The 18,219-nt window shown below is 42.1% G+C and overlaps 1 protein-coding gene across 3 annotated transcripts in view; it reads left to right on the top strand.

The window, feature by feature from the left end:
- The window catches only part of Setbp1 (SET binding protein 1), a 361,840-nt gene that overhangs the window by 315,375 nt on the left and 28,246 nt on the right, over positions 1-18,219 (top strand). For all 3 annotated transcript variants that reach the window (NM_001427626.1, XM_063277160.1, XM_039097203.2), the window contains one exon: positions 10,003-10,173. In NM_001427626.1, coding sequence (NP_001414555.1) covers positions 10,003-10,173 — 171 coding nt within the window. The remainder of the gene's footprint in view (positions 1-10,002; positions 10,174-18,219) is intronic.

Here is an 18,219-nt window from a genome sequence, read left to right as displayed (position 1 = left end):
CTCGTCTGACTGAACTACTAGAGATAAAGATTAGAAGATCTATCTAATGATGGGTCTGAGTTACTACGGTTCAGGTTTCTTTCTTTCTTTCTTTCTTCCTTTCTTCCTTCCTTTCTTTCTTTCTTTCTTTCTTTCTTTCTTTCTTTCTTTCTTTCTTTCTTTCTTCCTTTGCCCAGAGGAGAGTTTTACTAACACACAGTCCATGTCTGTATCTGCACACCTGCACACAATCACAGTGCACTTGTACCCAGTTAGAGGAAATCAAATAGTGGGAAATACTTTCAAGAAATTCCTCAAAGATCATAAAACGGTGAGTTCCTCTTCCCTAACATAAAGAAATAGCCACTTAACGAAGGAAATATATGTTAAGTTGATTTCTCTAGCCAGAAACGGTGGGCAATATTGTACTGAGAATAACTAGATTTCATCATCACATTTACAATTAAATCCTCTGTCAGTGATTAGACATCTATAGACATATAGGGGGATGACTGCATATGAAACCGACCTCCCGCAAATGTGCACTTATCTATTTATACATGTATTTATATACACACATGCACTAACCCCTGATATGCAGCTTTTGCTCAGTGTGCCTTCTAAATAAGCAGTAATCAAAATGCAAATGAGGTGACCCAGTTAGCATCTCGTGGAGGTCTGTATTGCCACACAGATGTGCTGTAGCACCGTATACTCCAGAGGTAGACGGAGAGACACTGCAAAAGACGCTCACACTAACTGATGCTGATTTCTAAAGCCCTGCACATTCTGGAGAACTCGGGGAAGAATCTTCCAGAAACAATAGTCCTCTAGTTTATATCACATCTATTGTTTCCAGGCTGCCCTGTAAACATAGATTTGTAGGCATGCACTGGGGGGGGGGGGAGACAGTAAGTAAACTTATTCTGTGAAGCTGGAAAATTCAACCCTTGAAACAACATAGCCCGTGAGCTGGCCTGTGAGGATGGGAAGACAGATTCCGCATTGGTTTGCTAGTGTGGAACACTAGGTTTAAAAAAAAAAAAAAAAAAAAAAAAAAAAAAAAAAAAGGTGCTTCTTCTCAGCAGGGGTGTGGCCTAACTGATTTCCATCCCAAAGAAACTACTTTGCCTTACCTTACTGAAGTCCCAGTGTATTCAACCACCTAACCTATTTCAATAGTAAATCTGTAACTGACCTGCTCCCCAAGGATAAAAAGAGTATACTAGAAGCATTGTACTATTAAATTGGTTTTAATTACATGTGCGGATTTGTTCCTCCCTTGTTATTACCTTTTGTAAATCCCCTTATTATATTTTCCATGGACAGGCAACCCTATTGTCTGCATTTTTTAAAACATGGATGAAATTACATCAGCATTACATTGGTTTTATCTGCCCTTTGTCCTTTTGTGATGTGTACGGTGTGTGTGTGTGTGTGTGTGTGTGTGTGTGTGTGTGTGTGTGTTAGGGAAATTTAGCAAGAGTCACATCAGAACCTAAAGGTTTCTATGAATCTTGATCATGAAGCAGAATTTGTTCTCTGTCTACATGTTATTCTTCTTAGCAGACCTGAGGGCTGAGGTGCAGTGTCATTCCAAAGCCTTGTGACTTGGAGTGTCTCTTCCTTTTGCAGTTTTGTAGTGGGTGGGCCTTCTGTGTGACATCATTGAGCACTTAGAGAAAACGCCTTTCTGCTCATCAAACCTTTCCACTGAGGCATCAAGAGAGACTAATTCTGAGTCATTGTAACATACTGCGTAAGGTAAACTACACTCAAGTGTGAGTCTGTCTATGACTAAAGCAGTTCCCTTTAAGCCCATCTATGCATTCCTAACAAAAGAGAGGTAAGAACAAATCAGCGGTTTGAAGTTTCTCTGAGAATCAGAATAATGGACTGGAATAGATTCTGGCCCGAAGACAGAAGCAGAAAAGCCTTCCTTACATTGTCCAGCTTCGTCCAGCAAGCATGAGAAAAGCTAGGGTCTCCTAATTCCAGTCTCTTATTTCTCATCAATACACTTATCTCTAATATGATTTATTGACCATTCATAGTCATCGAACAATTCACTTGAGTCAGTTTTATGCTGAAAATGTATTTTTAAAAGACTAAGTTCATTGACTCCTAAGGGATCCAAGCTGTTCAGGGCATACACATAATTTAAACGTGAGGAGTAAGTTTTAAATGAGGCAGTTAGTCCTAAGAGTATGTCTCAGAGAAATAGGAATGGCTGACATAATGGCTACTTGGTAGGGTGAGGCCTTGTAATCATGAATTTTCTGTTTTAATATTAGTTTCCACTTGTTATTGCAACAGATTTCTACAAACGTATGTAGAAATGTTCAAATTAGGCAAATGTTGTCATCCTACTACATTATTGGAAATCACAAGGCCAAAGTGGGTCTCACTGAGCAAAACCCGAGGGTAGATTGTTTCCTGAGAGCTATAGTGAGAGTGATTTCTTTGATTTTCAGCTTCTGCAAGTCACCTTCATTTCTTAGCCTCTGGTCTCCTTTCTTGTGTCTCAGAAGCCAGTGGTAAAGCTTCTGTCCCACTGTCACAATCATACGTGGCCCTTTCTCCTCTGTTCTGCCCTGTACCTCTACCGTATTGGTCTCTTGTGATTATGTTGTAGTCGCTTGGATAAAAACATAAATTGTCCCTGTTTGTGGTCAGCTGATTAGAGATATCTATACGATAGTTGTCTTCAACCTTAATCCTCTTTTCTGTCATTACAGAGCACTCGCAAAGGTTCTAGGAGTTGGACCGTGGGTAACTCTTTTAGGGAAGACGGGGCATGACTTCCCCTCCAATAGAACAAAGCCTGCTTATTTCTCACAATGATCTCTTTAACAAAGAAACTGGCACGGAGCTAACATTACTCGCTCAAAAATCACATAGCTAGTAAAGTGTTACTCTAAGGAATATATTTTTAGCGTCTACATTATACCAAAAATGAATTTTTAGATGTTAAGGATGTGTGGCTTAGTGAAAACAATGTTCAAAAGCCTCGAAGAATAGGGTGTTGATTCTGGGCCTTGAAGATAGGGGTGTTGATGCTATAAAGTCAGCCACTCAACAAACCTTTTAAACTAGCTCATCTCTATCAAACTAAGTTGTGAGGAACCAAAAGAAATGCGTGGTTTCTGGGGATTAGCACTTCATAGATGCCTCAAAGAATTGGAAGACAAATAAACACATATTGTGGATCAAGACCTAGATCCTATGGTCAGAAGTTTGCACAGTGCAACAGCAGACTGGAGAAGAAATGCTAAGTCTACCTGACTACAGGTGGGCTTTTCCCTCCCTCTGCTGCTTTTCCGAACACATCACCCTGCACTTGCTTGATATAACCTTCTTCTCTCAGTTACAGAAAGAATGGTTGGGTCGGCTTTTGTTCTTATTGCTTTCTTCTTCTATCCAGCTGTCTCTCCACTCTTGGTTACTGAATTCTACCCACCTTTCAAGGCTGCAACCTTTGAGTGAAAAGGTATTCCCATTCAAGGAGAGTTTGAGTCGGTGGAAGCCTCTGGTAGCTGGCACATGCAGGTAGTCAGGAATGCTGAATACTAGTAAAGAGTGGAAATACAGCCTCTCCAAGCCTGTGGGTATTGTCATAGCTTTCTAATTCAGGACAGACTCACTTGACCTCCTAACTTGTCAAACTTATCTTTAGTTTTATTTGTTTGTCAGTGTTTCATCGGATCTCTTTCTCCATGGCTACACTACCTCTGTAAGATTTAGGTCACAACTCCCAAGGTTGGGTAGTTACCACTGAAGCAACTGCACACTTCATAATATTCAACTCTAGGCCTGTTGGAAGGTATTATGATTAAAAGTGGCCTTGCCTGATTTTTATTTTTTAAGATCTTAAAATGGAGTAAAACTCATCCATCACAAGGATAATGATGGTAATAATGAACAGGTTATGTGTTGTCTATGAACACCATGCTTGAAGGGGAGCTTTTCTTCCTCCCTTCAAGACCTGAGGCCCCGAGACGTATGAACTCAGTGTCATGCCTTTTGCTAATTTCCAAACGTCCCTCTTAACAAAACTCAGGATCCAGAAAGTTATACCCATCTGGATGTGATGCCTCTCTCTAATGATGTCATATAAATAGTAGAGACTCTGCTTCTGGATGCCGAACAGCCATAAGCCCTTTAGTCCCTGCCTTCATGAAAACCAATGGTTACCCTTTACTCTATAGAAATCTTTGCAGCACAGCTCTCTTAGGAAATGGGAGCTTCATTTGACCAATGCCATATTGCTGGTAGGATGGATATTTACTACGTACATGTGAATTAAGGATTAGCATGGTGCAACAAAAATAATCTTTGGAGTCGGGGAAATGGCTCAGCGGGTGAAGGCACTTGCTATGCCTGCCTCATATGAGTTCGATCATTGCCACCCATGGAAAAATGGAAAGTGAAAAGCAACTCCATAAGTTATTCTATGGTGTCTTCATGTCATGGCATGTACACACACACACACCACAAACACACACATCATACATGCACACACAATAAAAATTATAAAGAATGTTTTTAAATAAATAAAATTTTCTGGATTTGTCACACACAAAAATATGAGTTCAAGGATTGGAAGGTTTCTTACGACCACATTCAGTTTCTTCTGTAACATGGATTCCCTTTACTGACCATGAGTAAAACCCGTTTTCATACTATATAGGAGGCAAGCCGTAGAATGTTAATTGGCAACTGGCAAATCAGAAAGTGAGTGATTGTTAAAATTTTAAAGACCCAAAAGTCAGAATGTGGAGACTTGTGGAGAGCTTTGACTTGAAACATGGAGGTTGGCATCACGTCCTTCACATGCATGGTCTTCGAGCATGGGTAACTCAACTGGTTCCCTGTGCCTCTGTTCCCTCATATGTGAATGGCTGGACTCACCATGTACCTCTTACGATCCACAAATAGCACACACTGCATGTCAAAATCCTTTGCAAACTGAAAAGCTACTTAACCAATCAATGGCTTTTGATTGCCCATTCAAACCAAACTTTGCATTCTTCAGAATAAGTAGAGGTCAGGGGGGTGATGGGAAGGACCAGCCATCCCAGGGTTCTTACTTTGCCCCCACCACACCAGCGCACACATCCATGACAGGAAGCACCTGCACCTGCAAATTTTAGATTTTGAAAATTAATTAAGCTACTCATCGAGCCTACATGAGTCAAGTTCTGTCTGCCAGATACACTGTTCTCCATGGTAGATGTACCGAGATGAAATCTGTGGGATTCCTCCATGATGAGCTGCCAGCTCCTATTTCAAGGAAGCCATGTGGAGGACCCAACAGTGAGCTCAAGTATCCAGATTGTGCCACCTCTGCCATCTGTGTGGTCTTAGAACAATCATATGACCTCTCTCGAACCTCTGTTTTCTCATCTACTAGAAAAGGGCAGCGAACAGCAGCCATCCGGAGAAGGGTGTTTGTTTGTCATGGCTTCTTTTTCCCTGTAAAGAAATGAGAAACGAAACTGGCTTTATGAACCTGAGAGCAGCATACAAATTACTGAAGAGTAAGTTGGGTTTTACTTGCCAAGGTCACAAAGCTCATTAAAGGGATCCTGAGAAAGCCAGCCACTATAGACCCTGGATTCCACCGTGACCCTTGTGACCTTGAGTAACCTGGGGAAGAGGTAATTGAGTAGCGACTTCTTCTTCAGAAGGAAGAGAATCAAAATATTGAAGCTATCGACTCAGCCGTAAGGCAGTAAACAGTGCTTTGGTCCCTGACCTTTCTGCATCCTGGGGCAGTCAATAACCTGGCCACTGGATTCAGTGCCTGCCAGTGATTTTGATTGGGAGTAGTTTAACCTTGAACTGAGCTCCAGGTAACCAAGGCAACAGGAAGTCAGCTTCTGCATCTCAGGAGACGAATCCATAAATCAAGTCCCTAATGCAAACACGATGTACAGGTAGAGATTTGAGGGGATAAGTGGTCTGGGAAATTACCTTTGAAAATGAGTAACTGTCCCTGGATCCGTTCTACCGTAGTTACAAAGAGATTTTTAAAAATGTATCAATAGAGGTCAACAGGTTACTGTGATGTACTTTCATATAACTTTTAAATTTTCTTTCAACTCACCCTTTTAATTATGAGCAGATGTTAGATTAACCAAGTTATTAGTGTCACTATTTCTTCCTTTAAAAACACACTAGCCTCTAAATATCTTAACATCGGCTCACTGTGCTTTGTGTTAGACTACAGGAAAAATCAGAACTCATCTACCGAGAACATTCTATGTACAGACTCCCCACTGAATTTCCCTGATAATCCTTCCACATACCCAGCCTTTCTGCATCCTCCCATGTAAACATGGTGCTTTCAATGGCCCAGAATGTTTAAGGCTCTGTCTGCTTCCTTCCTTTCCTTTCCTTTCCTTTCCTTTCCTTTCCTTTCCTTTCCTTTCCTTTCTTTTCCTTTCCTTTCCTTTCCCTTCCTCCCCCCTTCCTTCCTTCCTTCCTTTCTTTCTTTCTTTCTTTCTTTCCTTCTTTCTTTCTTTCTTTCTTTCTTTCTTTCTTTCTTTTAAAGAATCAATTTTCTGCCTCTAAAAATCCAGTTCCAAGCCAGGCCCAGTCTAGGAAGAAACTCTCCAAATGTCCCATCATGGACCATCTGCCATCACTAGATTGAACGGAAACAAACTCTTACATTGGCCACTTGCACAATGTTGCTTCCCAAGGGGCTGCTCCCTCCCACTGTTCTATGCTCTCTAGACCTCTGCCTAAGAAAGAGTGATCCCCTTCATTCAAAGTTTATCTGGTAGACTTGCCCTTATATGCTATTTCTGGGTGTCCATCGTCCCTTCCAAATCCAAAACTGACTGAGGAAGACACGAGGGCTTTTCCTCCTCCTTTCCTTAGATATAATTTTAAAAGTTGACAACTCCTAAATTGTCTAGGGTCCTTGCAGAAGCTGCACAGCAGTGATCTGAGTGACAGAGTGTTTTCAGTGTGGTTTTATGGCATTTAACGTAGTCTGTATCGTAAACACTTGAATGGCAAGTGTACCCAGCAGAGGGATGCTCAGACCAGCTCTAATGAGATGATGTGGACTGAGACTAATTTAGATTGTAAACATTTGCATGAGAATGGGGACAACCGAAATGACTGGAAATCAGTCTATTCCCAAGTGAGGGTTAAATATTCATCTAATAATCCTGTTTATTGTCTCCATTCCCCGAACACATCATAATTTAAATAGAAAGGTGTCTGCTTCACCTGCATCTACAGGTACAAAAACGGCTTGTCAGTGACTTTTCCAAAGCTGCAGTTCAGTGTAATGAATGCCGATAGCTTAGAATTGCGAAGTGTGTTTGGAAGGAATACTGCTGTAGTCTTAGAGAGAACCAAAACTCACCCTTGTTTCGTTTTGTTTTGCTTTGTTTCCTGACTGCTGTCTCTAATGATCAGATCAGACTTGTTATCAGCCACAGACTACCCCACTATCATATTCCAAGGCATGTATAGATTTGTATTCCCCTCCCCTCAAACTCTGTTTTCTCGGTGGGAAAAGAAAATTAATATGTTTGTAATTTTCAAAATATTAATGGTTGCTAGAAGCAGTGGCCTATACTTACAATCCCAACTCCTGGGAGACTGAGACAGGAGGATGGCCACCTGAGTTGTAGGCCAGCTTAGGCTACAGAGTGAGTTCCAGAATAGCCTGGATTACAGAGTGAGACCTTTCCCCTTCCTTAATATATAGACTTATCACATTATGGTATGGATGATATATATGAAACAATTATGGCGAAGAAGTAAAGGGGAACTCTTCCTAACCCTCACTTCCTATTCCCCCCAAATCTCTCATCCCTCCTTCCTTACAGTAGCTCCTGGTAGCAATTTGCATGGATGCTCTCCTAGGTGATTGCGGCCTCTCTGGGTGCTGTGCTCAGTCTATCCTAAGCACACCTGCATATTCTGCTGACAGAATACCCTGTGTGCTTTTGTGTATCTCAATAAATGTACCTGTGATATTTTCCCATACAATTTCACATTCGTCTCTACCTTCAAAATACTCCGAAATGCAAGTTCAATTCAGGAAAGTACAAAAAAGAGATGTGTTATTTGGGGCATCTTAAGGAAGTTTCCAAGACAAGAATGGAGAGTGGAAGGAGGGCGGCAGGGGATAAAACAAAATATTAGCATGGCCCACTCATTCAGTTGTGTAGTAAGACCCTTGTGCCGTCAGCATGAGGCCTGCTGGGGTGGACTTGGATTGTGGTCAGAGTTGCATGGTCCAATGGACCAAGATGATCCCAGCTTTAGCATTTGGCAACTGGAGATGCCCAACTCTACCAAAGAACAGGAGGACGTTAGCTATCTTTCTCTTCAGCTCTGCAAAAGGTGTTCTTCTCATCTGTAAACTTGAGAAAATAATACTAGCTATGGTCACACCTCACTGAACTGCCATGGAGCCAAAGTGATTAAAGGTGATCTCATTATGGTGACTGAGATATCATTGCTCTAGTGAAGGGACTCTGTCACTCAGGTTGATTGGCATGGGAAAGAAGAATGTCAAGAAAGAAATGACAAAAGCTAATGTGTTATTGTTAGTCTTAGCAGTGTACAGCCTACAGAGAGGAAGCCCGAATAGAAGGCTGTTTGACATGGAACAAGTACATTCAACCCTCTAGGCTTAGACGGGGTTTGCAGATAGAAATAGATAGATAGTCAGAAATGCTTAACCAAATAAGGAAGGAGAGCTGAGTCTTTACTTACTGGTTCAAATTATTTCTGAGCAATTCATGGGCCATATTTACCTCTATATCAAAATAATAACAATAATAATAATAATAATAATAATAATAATAACAACCCACTAGCAATAATGGAAGACTTTCAAAGCATGGAGTGGATCCCAGAACTCATTCCAAGTGCCTAACATTAATTCACTCACGGCATACCAACCACCACCTCACAAAGAGCTCTGTCCTTGTTCCTCTTTTTAAGAAATTTAACCATAAAACGCAGCATAGTTTAAACCTATGAACTCAAGTATTGAGTTACATTAAATTGTGTCAAGTGACTTGTTCTTGGTAATAGCCTGGAAGTGTCAGAGCTGGGAATCAGGATCCAGATTAAGAAACTAGGGTCCAGAATATGCCAGGAGAGTATCAGGAGCTGTAACATCTGTGATGCTTGTGGAGGCCTGATACTCAGAGTCCTCCCAATCAACTGTTCCAGTCCAACCTGCCATGATCCTTCTCTGCCTGTAGCAACCACATTCTGCATGAAGTCATGTGTTTAGTTCCACACATGAGGAAATATCATATTTCTGGTCTTCATATTTTGTTGGAAATTTCATTCATTTTAATGTGTGAATGGTATTCATAGCATACTCCATTTTCTCACTAGTCAGCCACTGGTGCACACCTGGCATAATTACCTCACTGGGCCCTGTTCCTCCTGACTTATTCCTTTGCATGTGCCCTGCTCAGCACCCAGAATGACTTTCCCTCAGCCTCACAGTTCTGGGAAAGCACTGCAGAGTGTCTCCTCATCTCTTATCCTGCCGATCTTACAACTTTAGGCTCTACCGCATCTAGAATGATAGTGCCCAAGGCTGTGGGAATTGGTTACGTGCTGTTTTCTCCTCTGGTACTCATGTCTTCCCAGCCAGTGAGATGGGAGCCTCAGTAGGGTAGGGAGGAGTCAAGTGAATCACTCTTTGTACTGCATGAGTGTAACCTCTGTAAAGATGGGCTTCTAGATCCTCAGAAGGTTACTAGATACCCAGTGTATTGTACTGCTCCATGAGCCCTGCACCTGGCCTCATACCTAGACATCCATTCTAAATGAACCCCTCGTCCTAACCTCAGCCTCAAACTAGCCATGGCTACTTTTCTCTTTTAAGTATTCTCAACTTCCTTTCTTTCTGTACTTGGAGGAGGACAAACAATTGGACTACATACTCGGATTCAAGTTCAGGTTCTATGACGGTTGCCTTGCTGCCCCCTTAAATCAACTACAAGTTCTGGGATTCTTGTTTTTCAGGGATGCCAAGTCCCCACTTAAAAGTGGACCAGACGACAGTACACAGTAAGAGCGAGGGCTCAGTATCCACCATGATGGCCAGGAAGAAGCCAACGGCAGTGGACAGTGTTGCAATTCCCTCAGCGCCCGTGTTATCTCTCCTTGCTGCATCTGCAGCAACGTCGGATGCAGGTGAGTTCTTTGCACATACAGAAGATGGGCACTTAAAAAGTCCTCTAGTCATGTGGTGGTAAATGGCATCACAATATACTGTAGACGTCTGTGAAACTGTCAAAAAAACCTAATTGGTACAGTGCAAATGGCCCCACAATAAATGTAATAAGTAAATAAAAGTCAATAGGTAACACCGAGATGATTATCTAAGATCCCAACACTCAGGTGTTAGAGGCACAGGGATTAGAAGTTGAAAGCCATCCTCAGCTACTTGGTGAGTTTAAATTAGCAAACAAGTAAATGCATTTGCAAGTTCTGAGTGTGTGAGTCATCTGTAAAGTACTTGTTTGATATGCACAGGTCTCATTCATACCATCAGAAAATTAATTGGTTAATTAATTTAAATGCAATCGCAGGTTGGGTATCTAATTAGAAATGCTTGTACCCAGAACTGATTAAGAATGTGGGCCATTTGTATGAACATACCAAGATAGTCAACAGTTTTATCTAGACCATCTAAAGAAACAAAATCAAGACCGTCCTTTCAGGAGATAACAAACCAACCTGTTATTTAAAGTCCGTCTCACCATGGTGACTTTGTTCTGTCACACAGTAGATCAGTGCGGTGAGTTCCTTCTCAGCAGTTGAAATGATCTTGCACCAAACAACAGAGTTTATTATCTGTAAACACAACTGGGATTCCAGGTCATGACTGAATGTGAGGTGACTGGGCCCTGAACCCCCAAAAGCAGGTGTGAAATGTTGCCAATATCCGAACACCTTGTGCTGGTGTCAGGGAAGTGAGCACTGGGGAGAAACCTTCAGCTCTGTCATGGTGCAGATCTGTCTTCATCCTGAAACTAAGAATAAGGTGCCTTCCTCGTGTAACAAGAGTGTTCTCATGGCAAGTTTAAGAAGTTACAAATGTGAAGGAAGGAAAACAACTAGAAAACAGTAAAGGTGCTCTTTTAAAACTAGTGCTCAAGGTTCATATGTGGCATATATCCAAGACCCTGCAGTCAAAAATCAGGAAAAACAAGATTCGAATAGGTACTGAGAGATCTTAAGTGTAATAGGGGTGGTTCCAATGCTATCCTTTTTCCCCAATTGGTTCTTGATCTGTCAGTAAAGAAGCCATGGGCCAATTGCTGGGCAGAATGAATAGGCAGTAAATCCCAAGCTTAAAATGAAATTCAATACATTTCATCTATACCTTATATTCTGTTTTGATTATTTTGAGAATTTCACACACGAGTACAGCAATGCATTTCTATTATATCTCCTCCTCCTCCCATGCCTCCCCAACATCCTCCATTCAAAATCTTGTCCTCTTTTTCAATAATTTATATCTGTATGTGTATTCTATTGAGTCTAGTTAGTGTTGCATACATATGCGTGTGCATGTGTATGTATATGTATATACATATGAAAATGTAGGGTTGAGCGGCTTGAGGATAAGCGGTCTACCAAGAGCCCATCCTTGAAGTAAACTGACTCTCCTCTCTCCCATCTGCCCATAGTTCTTCAACTACAGAAGGGACATTGTGATTCCTTCCTCTGTCTTTGCCACAATGTTGACCAGTGTGGTTTTGTGCTGCCAGCCATATTGTTAAGAGATCTGGAGTGCCCAGAAGATAGCATTCTGCAGCTCTCCTTTCAGTTTTTGGTTATTACTATCTTTCCACTCCCTCTTCCGTGATGTCCCCTGAGCCTTGGGTATAGGGGTGATGTCATACGCATGTCAGTTGATGATGGCCACTCCACAGTCACTTGCTCTCTGTACTTGAGGCGTGCGTATTTAGAAGGCTGAATTAATTTAACAAAAAGGTAATGGTGGGTTATCATCTGCACTCTTTTCAGCCATGGGTTCTTGGCTAGGTTTACAACACCACCTTGAGTTTCTTCTATTGTGCGGAGCCTAAAGTCCCATAAGACAGATCTTGATTACTCCCAACAAATTAGTGGCAAAATTTCACTGTGGACCATACCTTGCTCAGCTCATCAGTATTGCAATTTGAAGGATTTGCATCTGAGTAGAGCTATTGAAAACCTTTCTCCCCTGGTGGCTCCCATAGCACCTTCCAGTACTAGCAGAGCTAGCTGTCAGGCACTAGGCTTCAGGGACAGTACCAGCTTGGTATCTCTACGTCCACTGACCAAAGTGTATGGTGTCTTAAGCAAGAGAATCTCACTGTCAAATTCGGGCAGGCAACCAAGAGCAATGCCATTCGCCTTTACTGTTTGGGAGAGCACATAGATCACTCTCAATGAACAATGAACCTCACCCGGGACTCGGCTTCTTGTTCGATTATATATGATAGTATATGGTAATGCATCCACCACCCCTGGGTGGTGGCACGAGGTGCATTACAGGATTTCATTTTGCCTTACAGCACAATATAATTCGATTGTATATATGTACCGCATTCCCGTTATCCATCAGTTAAAGGACATTTAGAACGTTTCCATTTCTTACCTGTTGTGAATAAGTAGAACTGGGTATAGAGGAATATGTACCTCCTTAGTCTGTATGCTATATTTTAGTGTAGCTGCTTTTTGACTGAGACCCATTCATGGAGTCAGGGATAGAATGTTCCTTTGGCAGTTTCTTATTGGTGCTCCAGCGTTTGGAACTCTAAAGTTTGGGGATTTAAAGTTTGTAGATTAGGAATACATAACCTGTACCTTGTACTCCAGCCCTTTTTTATCTTTTCTGTGATGGATGTCGCAGATGGAACCCAGGCACCACACGTGTTCAACAGGTACTTTATTGCTAAATTGCATTCCCAGTTCTTCTGGGGATGTTTTTCCCCAAAGGTTAAAGAAATGGATACACTAAGAAAAGCCATCTTGAGGGCTGACCAGCCATTCATAGACAGTGTTTCATCACGTGTGAGATCCAAGAAAGAAAGATCACCTAGGAACCAGGAAGGAAAGGTACCATTAAAGACTTCTTTATTCTAGCATATTCTAGTAAGAGTCTAGGAGAAGCAACTAAATAGTAATTGTTGTTTGCTCTTCATCAGATTTTGGGGACTAAAAGCCCGCAGTGACGGTAACTCTTGTGTCAGATAGATGACCTACACAGCGGTCTGTGAAACAGACGATTGCACCTTATTTTCAGAAAAGGAATCTAAGAATAGAGACCTCATTGCCCAGCAGCTGATGGATGGACAGTGGGGTCTCCAAGCCTAGGTTTCCAGACCTCCTGTGTTTACTGAGTCCACACCTTGGACCTCACGATTTCACCGGTTCCTCAGTAGTCTCTGAGCCCTCGCCAGCAGTTGACCTCCAGCTCTCTGCAGTCTTGCTCTAATTCCTCTGCTTTTTATTTCATCTAGCACCAGTCCCCAGCCCACCTCACTTTGGCAAGGTCATGCCTTTGGCCAGAAACAGAGCTTGGATGTGCTCTAACGGCTGCACTGCAGGCTGGTTATCTTCCTGTTCCCGTTTGATGCATCTCCCAGACCCATCCTGCCGCAGCTCCAGCACACACTCTCAGGGCCCAGTGTTTAGGCTGCACTTATCACCTTCTCCTAGATCATAATGTCTTCTCCACTTATTCCTTGTAATAAACTTCCGTGTACATCTCAGAGAAGAGCCCATGACTTAGCTGTTTACTGTATTCATGGCATGTCAACTGATGGCACACTCCATCAATATCTATCAAGCAAGTGTGTGGGCAAGCATGCTGAGCACGATGCCTACTGTGATTAGAAACCAAGGAAGAGAGTCATGAATAGCCTTTACCGCAAGCTCATCTTCCCATACGGCACGGTGCTGTGAGCAAAGAGCTCAGCTTGCCTGCATTCCCGTCCTTCCCAGAAGCAACCGGTGACTAGACAGTGAGCCCAGTTGAAATAACAGCTTTCAAATTTTCATACACTCACTGTGGAATCAGAAGTTTTGTGGTGGGGTGGAGCAGATCAATGAAATCATCAAAAGAAATCAAAGTAAGGAAAGTCATGTCATAGAAGAAAGAGTGGGGGGGACCCCTCTGCGGAAGGGCATTCGGGCAGAGGGAGCTGGCTGTAGTACCAGGACTGGGAATCCCGGAGGGAATAGCTTGACTACAGCAAAAGATATGGGATGTGGTCTGCACTGTTCACCTTGAAAAACGCTATTGGAACTTACTTACTATGCACTGAGATCTCCCTTTATGGATTGAAGAAATGTGCCTGGTTTTTTACTTTGGCTTGCCAAGCACAGATATTTCCCAGAGGCCAAAGACAGGTGGTCCACAAATCCCCCCCCCCCCTGCACTCTTCGATTCAATGTGAAAGACAGTGTTGTTGGGCTCACACGCTTATGTGGGCTTACCTCCACTGTTCGCATCCAGCAGGTAATTTACAAATATGCCAAGCAGTCAGAAAAGCAGGTGGGTATTAACGGCCTCAGTAATCAGAGCTAAAGCCAAAACTCTCCTGTGTCAGGATGCAGGAACAGGCTTTTTCATTTTGGCAGTATGAAAATGAGACTCTCAGGAGAATCGCACAGATTTGGTTGATTTCCGGTCTCCGGCTGCAAAGCAGATCTTTTTCAGGGAACCAAGCCAGAGATCTCCCCCAGGTGCTAGAAGCCAGACCTTCATGAGATTCCTCTCTCCACAGACAAATGGCTTCCTACAAACCTGAGGGAGTTGGGAACACACAGGTGGGCTCCTATCCAACACTCTGCTCCATTACATATGTGGAGAAATGGATGCACGGTGAGATTCAGATACACGCCTGAGGTCACCGAGTTGGATGTGGGTCCTACTCTCTCATGTCCTGCCTGATTTTTAGTGTATGTCCACCTCTCTCATCATCAATGGCAGATTTATTTCTTAGCTCCAAACCTCTCTCTGCTTGTTTCCAGAGCGGTGAAGTGAAGCTGGCAGGGAGAGATCACTCTAAATCAAACTGAAAACTTGCTCGGCAGTTAATAGTGTCTGAGTTCGATTGTGTTTAATTGCGTGCTTGTGTGGTAGCCACACATATGTCTCAGGAAAACAATTCACTTGATTCCTGTTTTGCCTCGTTTCATCTCTCACTATCAACAAAGTGAATTTAGAATTACTTTGTGCTTCATGAAGAAAACTCAACTTTTTTGATAACTTGTTTCTTATTGGGTTACCTTTTTTTTTTTTTTTTTTACAGAATGGTTTGAGGAACCAGACAACTTTTAGTTAAAATAGAAAAAAGAGTTAAATGAAAGGGCCTACAAGATCGTAAAATAAAAGTTAACAACATTTCTGTTCATTCTTTGGATATTTAATACATGTATACAATATATTTTGATGATATCCACTCCCCCCACTACCTTCCTACAGCTACTCCCAGGGCCATTTAACAAATCTCCCTCCAAATCTCTGTCAAAGAAGCTTCCCTGATCAAAGTTGATAGCTGTACCAGTCGGTGCATATGAACATGAATACACAATTAGTTTAAACCCATTAAATGTATAGAAGACACTGGAAGGAGTCAGATAATTGGGCCTTTTTGGATGGTCATTTATCTATCTATGATACTGAACACAGACAGTGGGTTACATAATCTTAGGGAAATAAGGTTGAGAGGCAGGCGCTATATGCTTATCTGGTGCCTAACATAGTGGATGGACACACTAGATACTAAAACCACTGCTAGTAAGTAAATATTAGCCAGATAATTGGCTTGGAGTCAAAACAGTAGTTTTTCAGATACTCGACCTTTAGCTGTTATAAAAGAATGTTTCCCATCATATATGTAAGCATTACAGTATGGGAGACAATATTATAAATCAAAGGTGAGTAGCGTGTGTTCTCTGGCTAAAGTGTGTGAGCAGTTGGACATGCACATGTCAAAGGCACCTCCCCAGGAGTTTTGTTTAAGGCAAATTTTTAGTTTCATGGAGTGTGAGACACAGGCTGACGGCAACGTTATTGATGGGTAGGATTGGGCAATGGAGAAGATGCCAAAGAAAGTAGCCGTCGTGAGCTCTTCGAGGGAGAGAGGGGGAGGGAGGAATGGTGGCACAGACACCCATATTCTAATAGGCCATCCTGCGTGATCACACTGCTCAATAGGTATTGATCTGCTGCAGAGAAGGAAGTCTCATTCAAGCAAAAGCTGCTTCATTATTGGGAGTCATTAGTGGTAATGCAGTGAAGGCTTCAATAAGGTTTGTTCAAAGTGATGCATAATTTGAAACAACTTCTATTACACTTGCCCAATAATGATTTAATAAGCATATTAGATAATCTATACCTGAGTAAGTCAGGCTAATTTTTTCCTGTCTCTGCGTATTGACATAACTTCTCGGGGAGGTCACACAATGGACAGAGAAGTCATGCTTTCACTCTAGTAGCATGAATTTTATTTTTCTTCCCTCATATTTAGGAAGAGACCATATTGATAGGCACATTCCAAATCATAATAAGAAAAATCGCCACAGTAAGATTGTTATGGTTGTGTACCACAAACTCAAGGACAGAATGACGGAAATGAAATATATACTGCTGTGTTTGTTTCTGTCTGTCTTTCCCTACACACAGAAAGACAGGAAGAGATACACACACACACACACACACACACACACACACACATACACACACACACACACACACACACACACACACACACACACACACACACACTCAATGTAGCCGTGAATGCTAAGAGGGAAACATGTAAGAGTTCCTATTGTCTATCTATTCTGTATCACAGCTAATCCACTACTCTCTCAAACTGTACATTCTACCACATTTAACAATACCACAGCCCATGGTTAAGTGATGACACAAGTCTCACACGACTGTTAACCCTTTAGGTGTCCTGCTAGTCACTGTGGGTACTGACATCCCGTAAACAATTTAGTCATAAACCGAACGTTAAGGCCCAGTCAAAAATAACTCCACTTGTACTCAAGAAACCTGGACACAGCCAAGCAGAGCCCTTACAAAGGGCAGACAGTATGAGTTTTTTATTCTAGTGGTACGAGAATGGAACTTAGCATTCGGGTAGCTAGAAGATGATGACTAGAAATTGCTTCTAGCTCCCAAGACTTAAACAACTGATTGTCCCCTTTATCACCGCATCCTTGAGAGGGTCTTTGGAAACACCCATGCTCTGGTGAAAAACAGAGTAATGGGGGTTTGAGGTTTGAGCAGTCATTTACTTCATATTTTGTTTGTCTGTTGGTTTCTTTTTGTCTTATGGACAATCATAAGAAGAAGCTACTAACCATGGCAGTTCTCATGGATGATTTAGCCAAAAGCCTTGTCTTTCAAAAGAACCAATGGAACCAACAGATAACCAAATTAATAGGGTTTGGAACATTTAAGAACCTTAAGTCCATATATTGAAGTCTTCATATTGTAAAAATGATAAATTATAAGCTGAAACTAATCACTATATATAAAACCTCCATTTAGAGGAAATTACTGTCTAACTTAAAAGCCACTGATCATTGATTGTCTAAAATGTACTGCCCGTGGGCGGGTGTTGAAGCATCCCGAAAATGATTCTGTGTTTGTCTGTAATGCCCTGCTCTACGTGGCAGGTTTATAGAAAGTTGCCTTCTACTGGTTCTGAGTCACTGTGTCCTAGCAGGACTAGAAGATGCTGTCTATGACTTCTAAGGCTTCACCCATAGCCTCTCATAGGCTCTCTTCATGACTCCAAACCTCAACTTCTTTGCGTGATCCCTTCAGTTGTGGGCCTTCAACTGCAGCTGAGGCTGCCCTTTCACCAATGGCCCTCCATGGCTTCTCACAGTCCCAAGCTTCAGCTGTTCTTCATGACCCCTTCATATCTTCAAAACCAGTACCACCTGGGTGACTCTTACACATTAACAAGTCCAGCAGCAGCATGAGGTACAACCTTGGCAATCTCTGGATCACAGCTTCTTTGTGTTCTCAGAAAATACTTCCCAGATTTCACCTCAGTAATACTGGTCTCTTCTTAATCACTGCTCATTTCTTAGCTCCAGCTAACTAGCATCAGTTGTCCCAGTAGTCTCCTTCTCCTCTTGACTATAAAGCCAGAGCCAGATGGGTGAACCTGCTGAGTTTTGCTGCTTCCTGGGGGTTCTATTATATTATCC

The sequence above is a fragment of the Rattus norvegicus genome, chromosome 18, assembly GCF_036323735.1.
Source record: "Rattus norvegicus strain BN/NHsdMcwi chromosome 18, GRCr8, whole genome shotgun sequence".
NCBI lineage: Eukaryota > Metazoa > Chordata > Mammalia > Rodentia > Muridae > Rattus > Rattus norvegicus.
The sequence above is the reverse complement of the archived record's forward strand: the minus strand, read 5'-3'. Positions and strand labels throughout refer to the sequence as shown.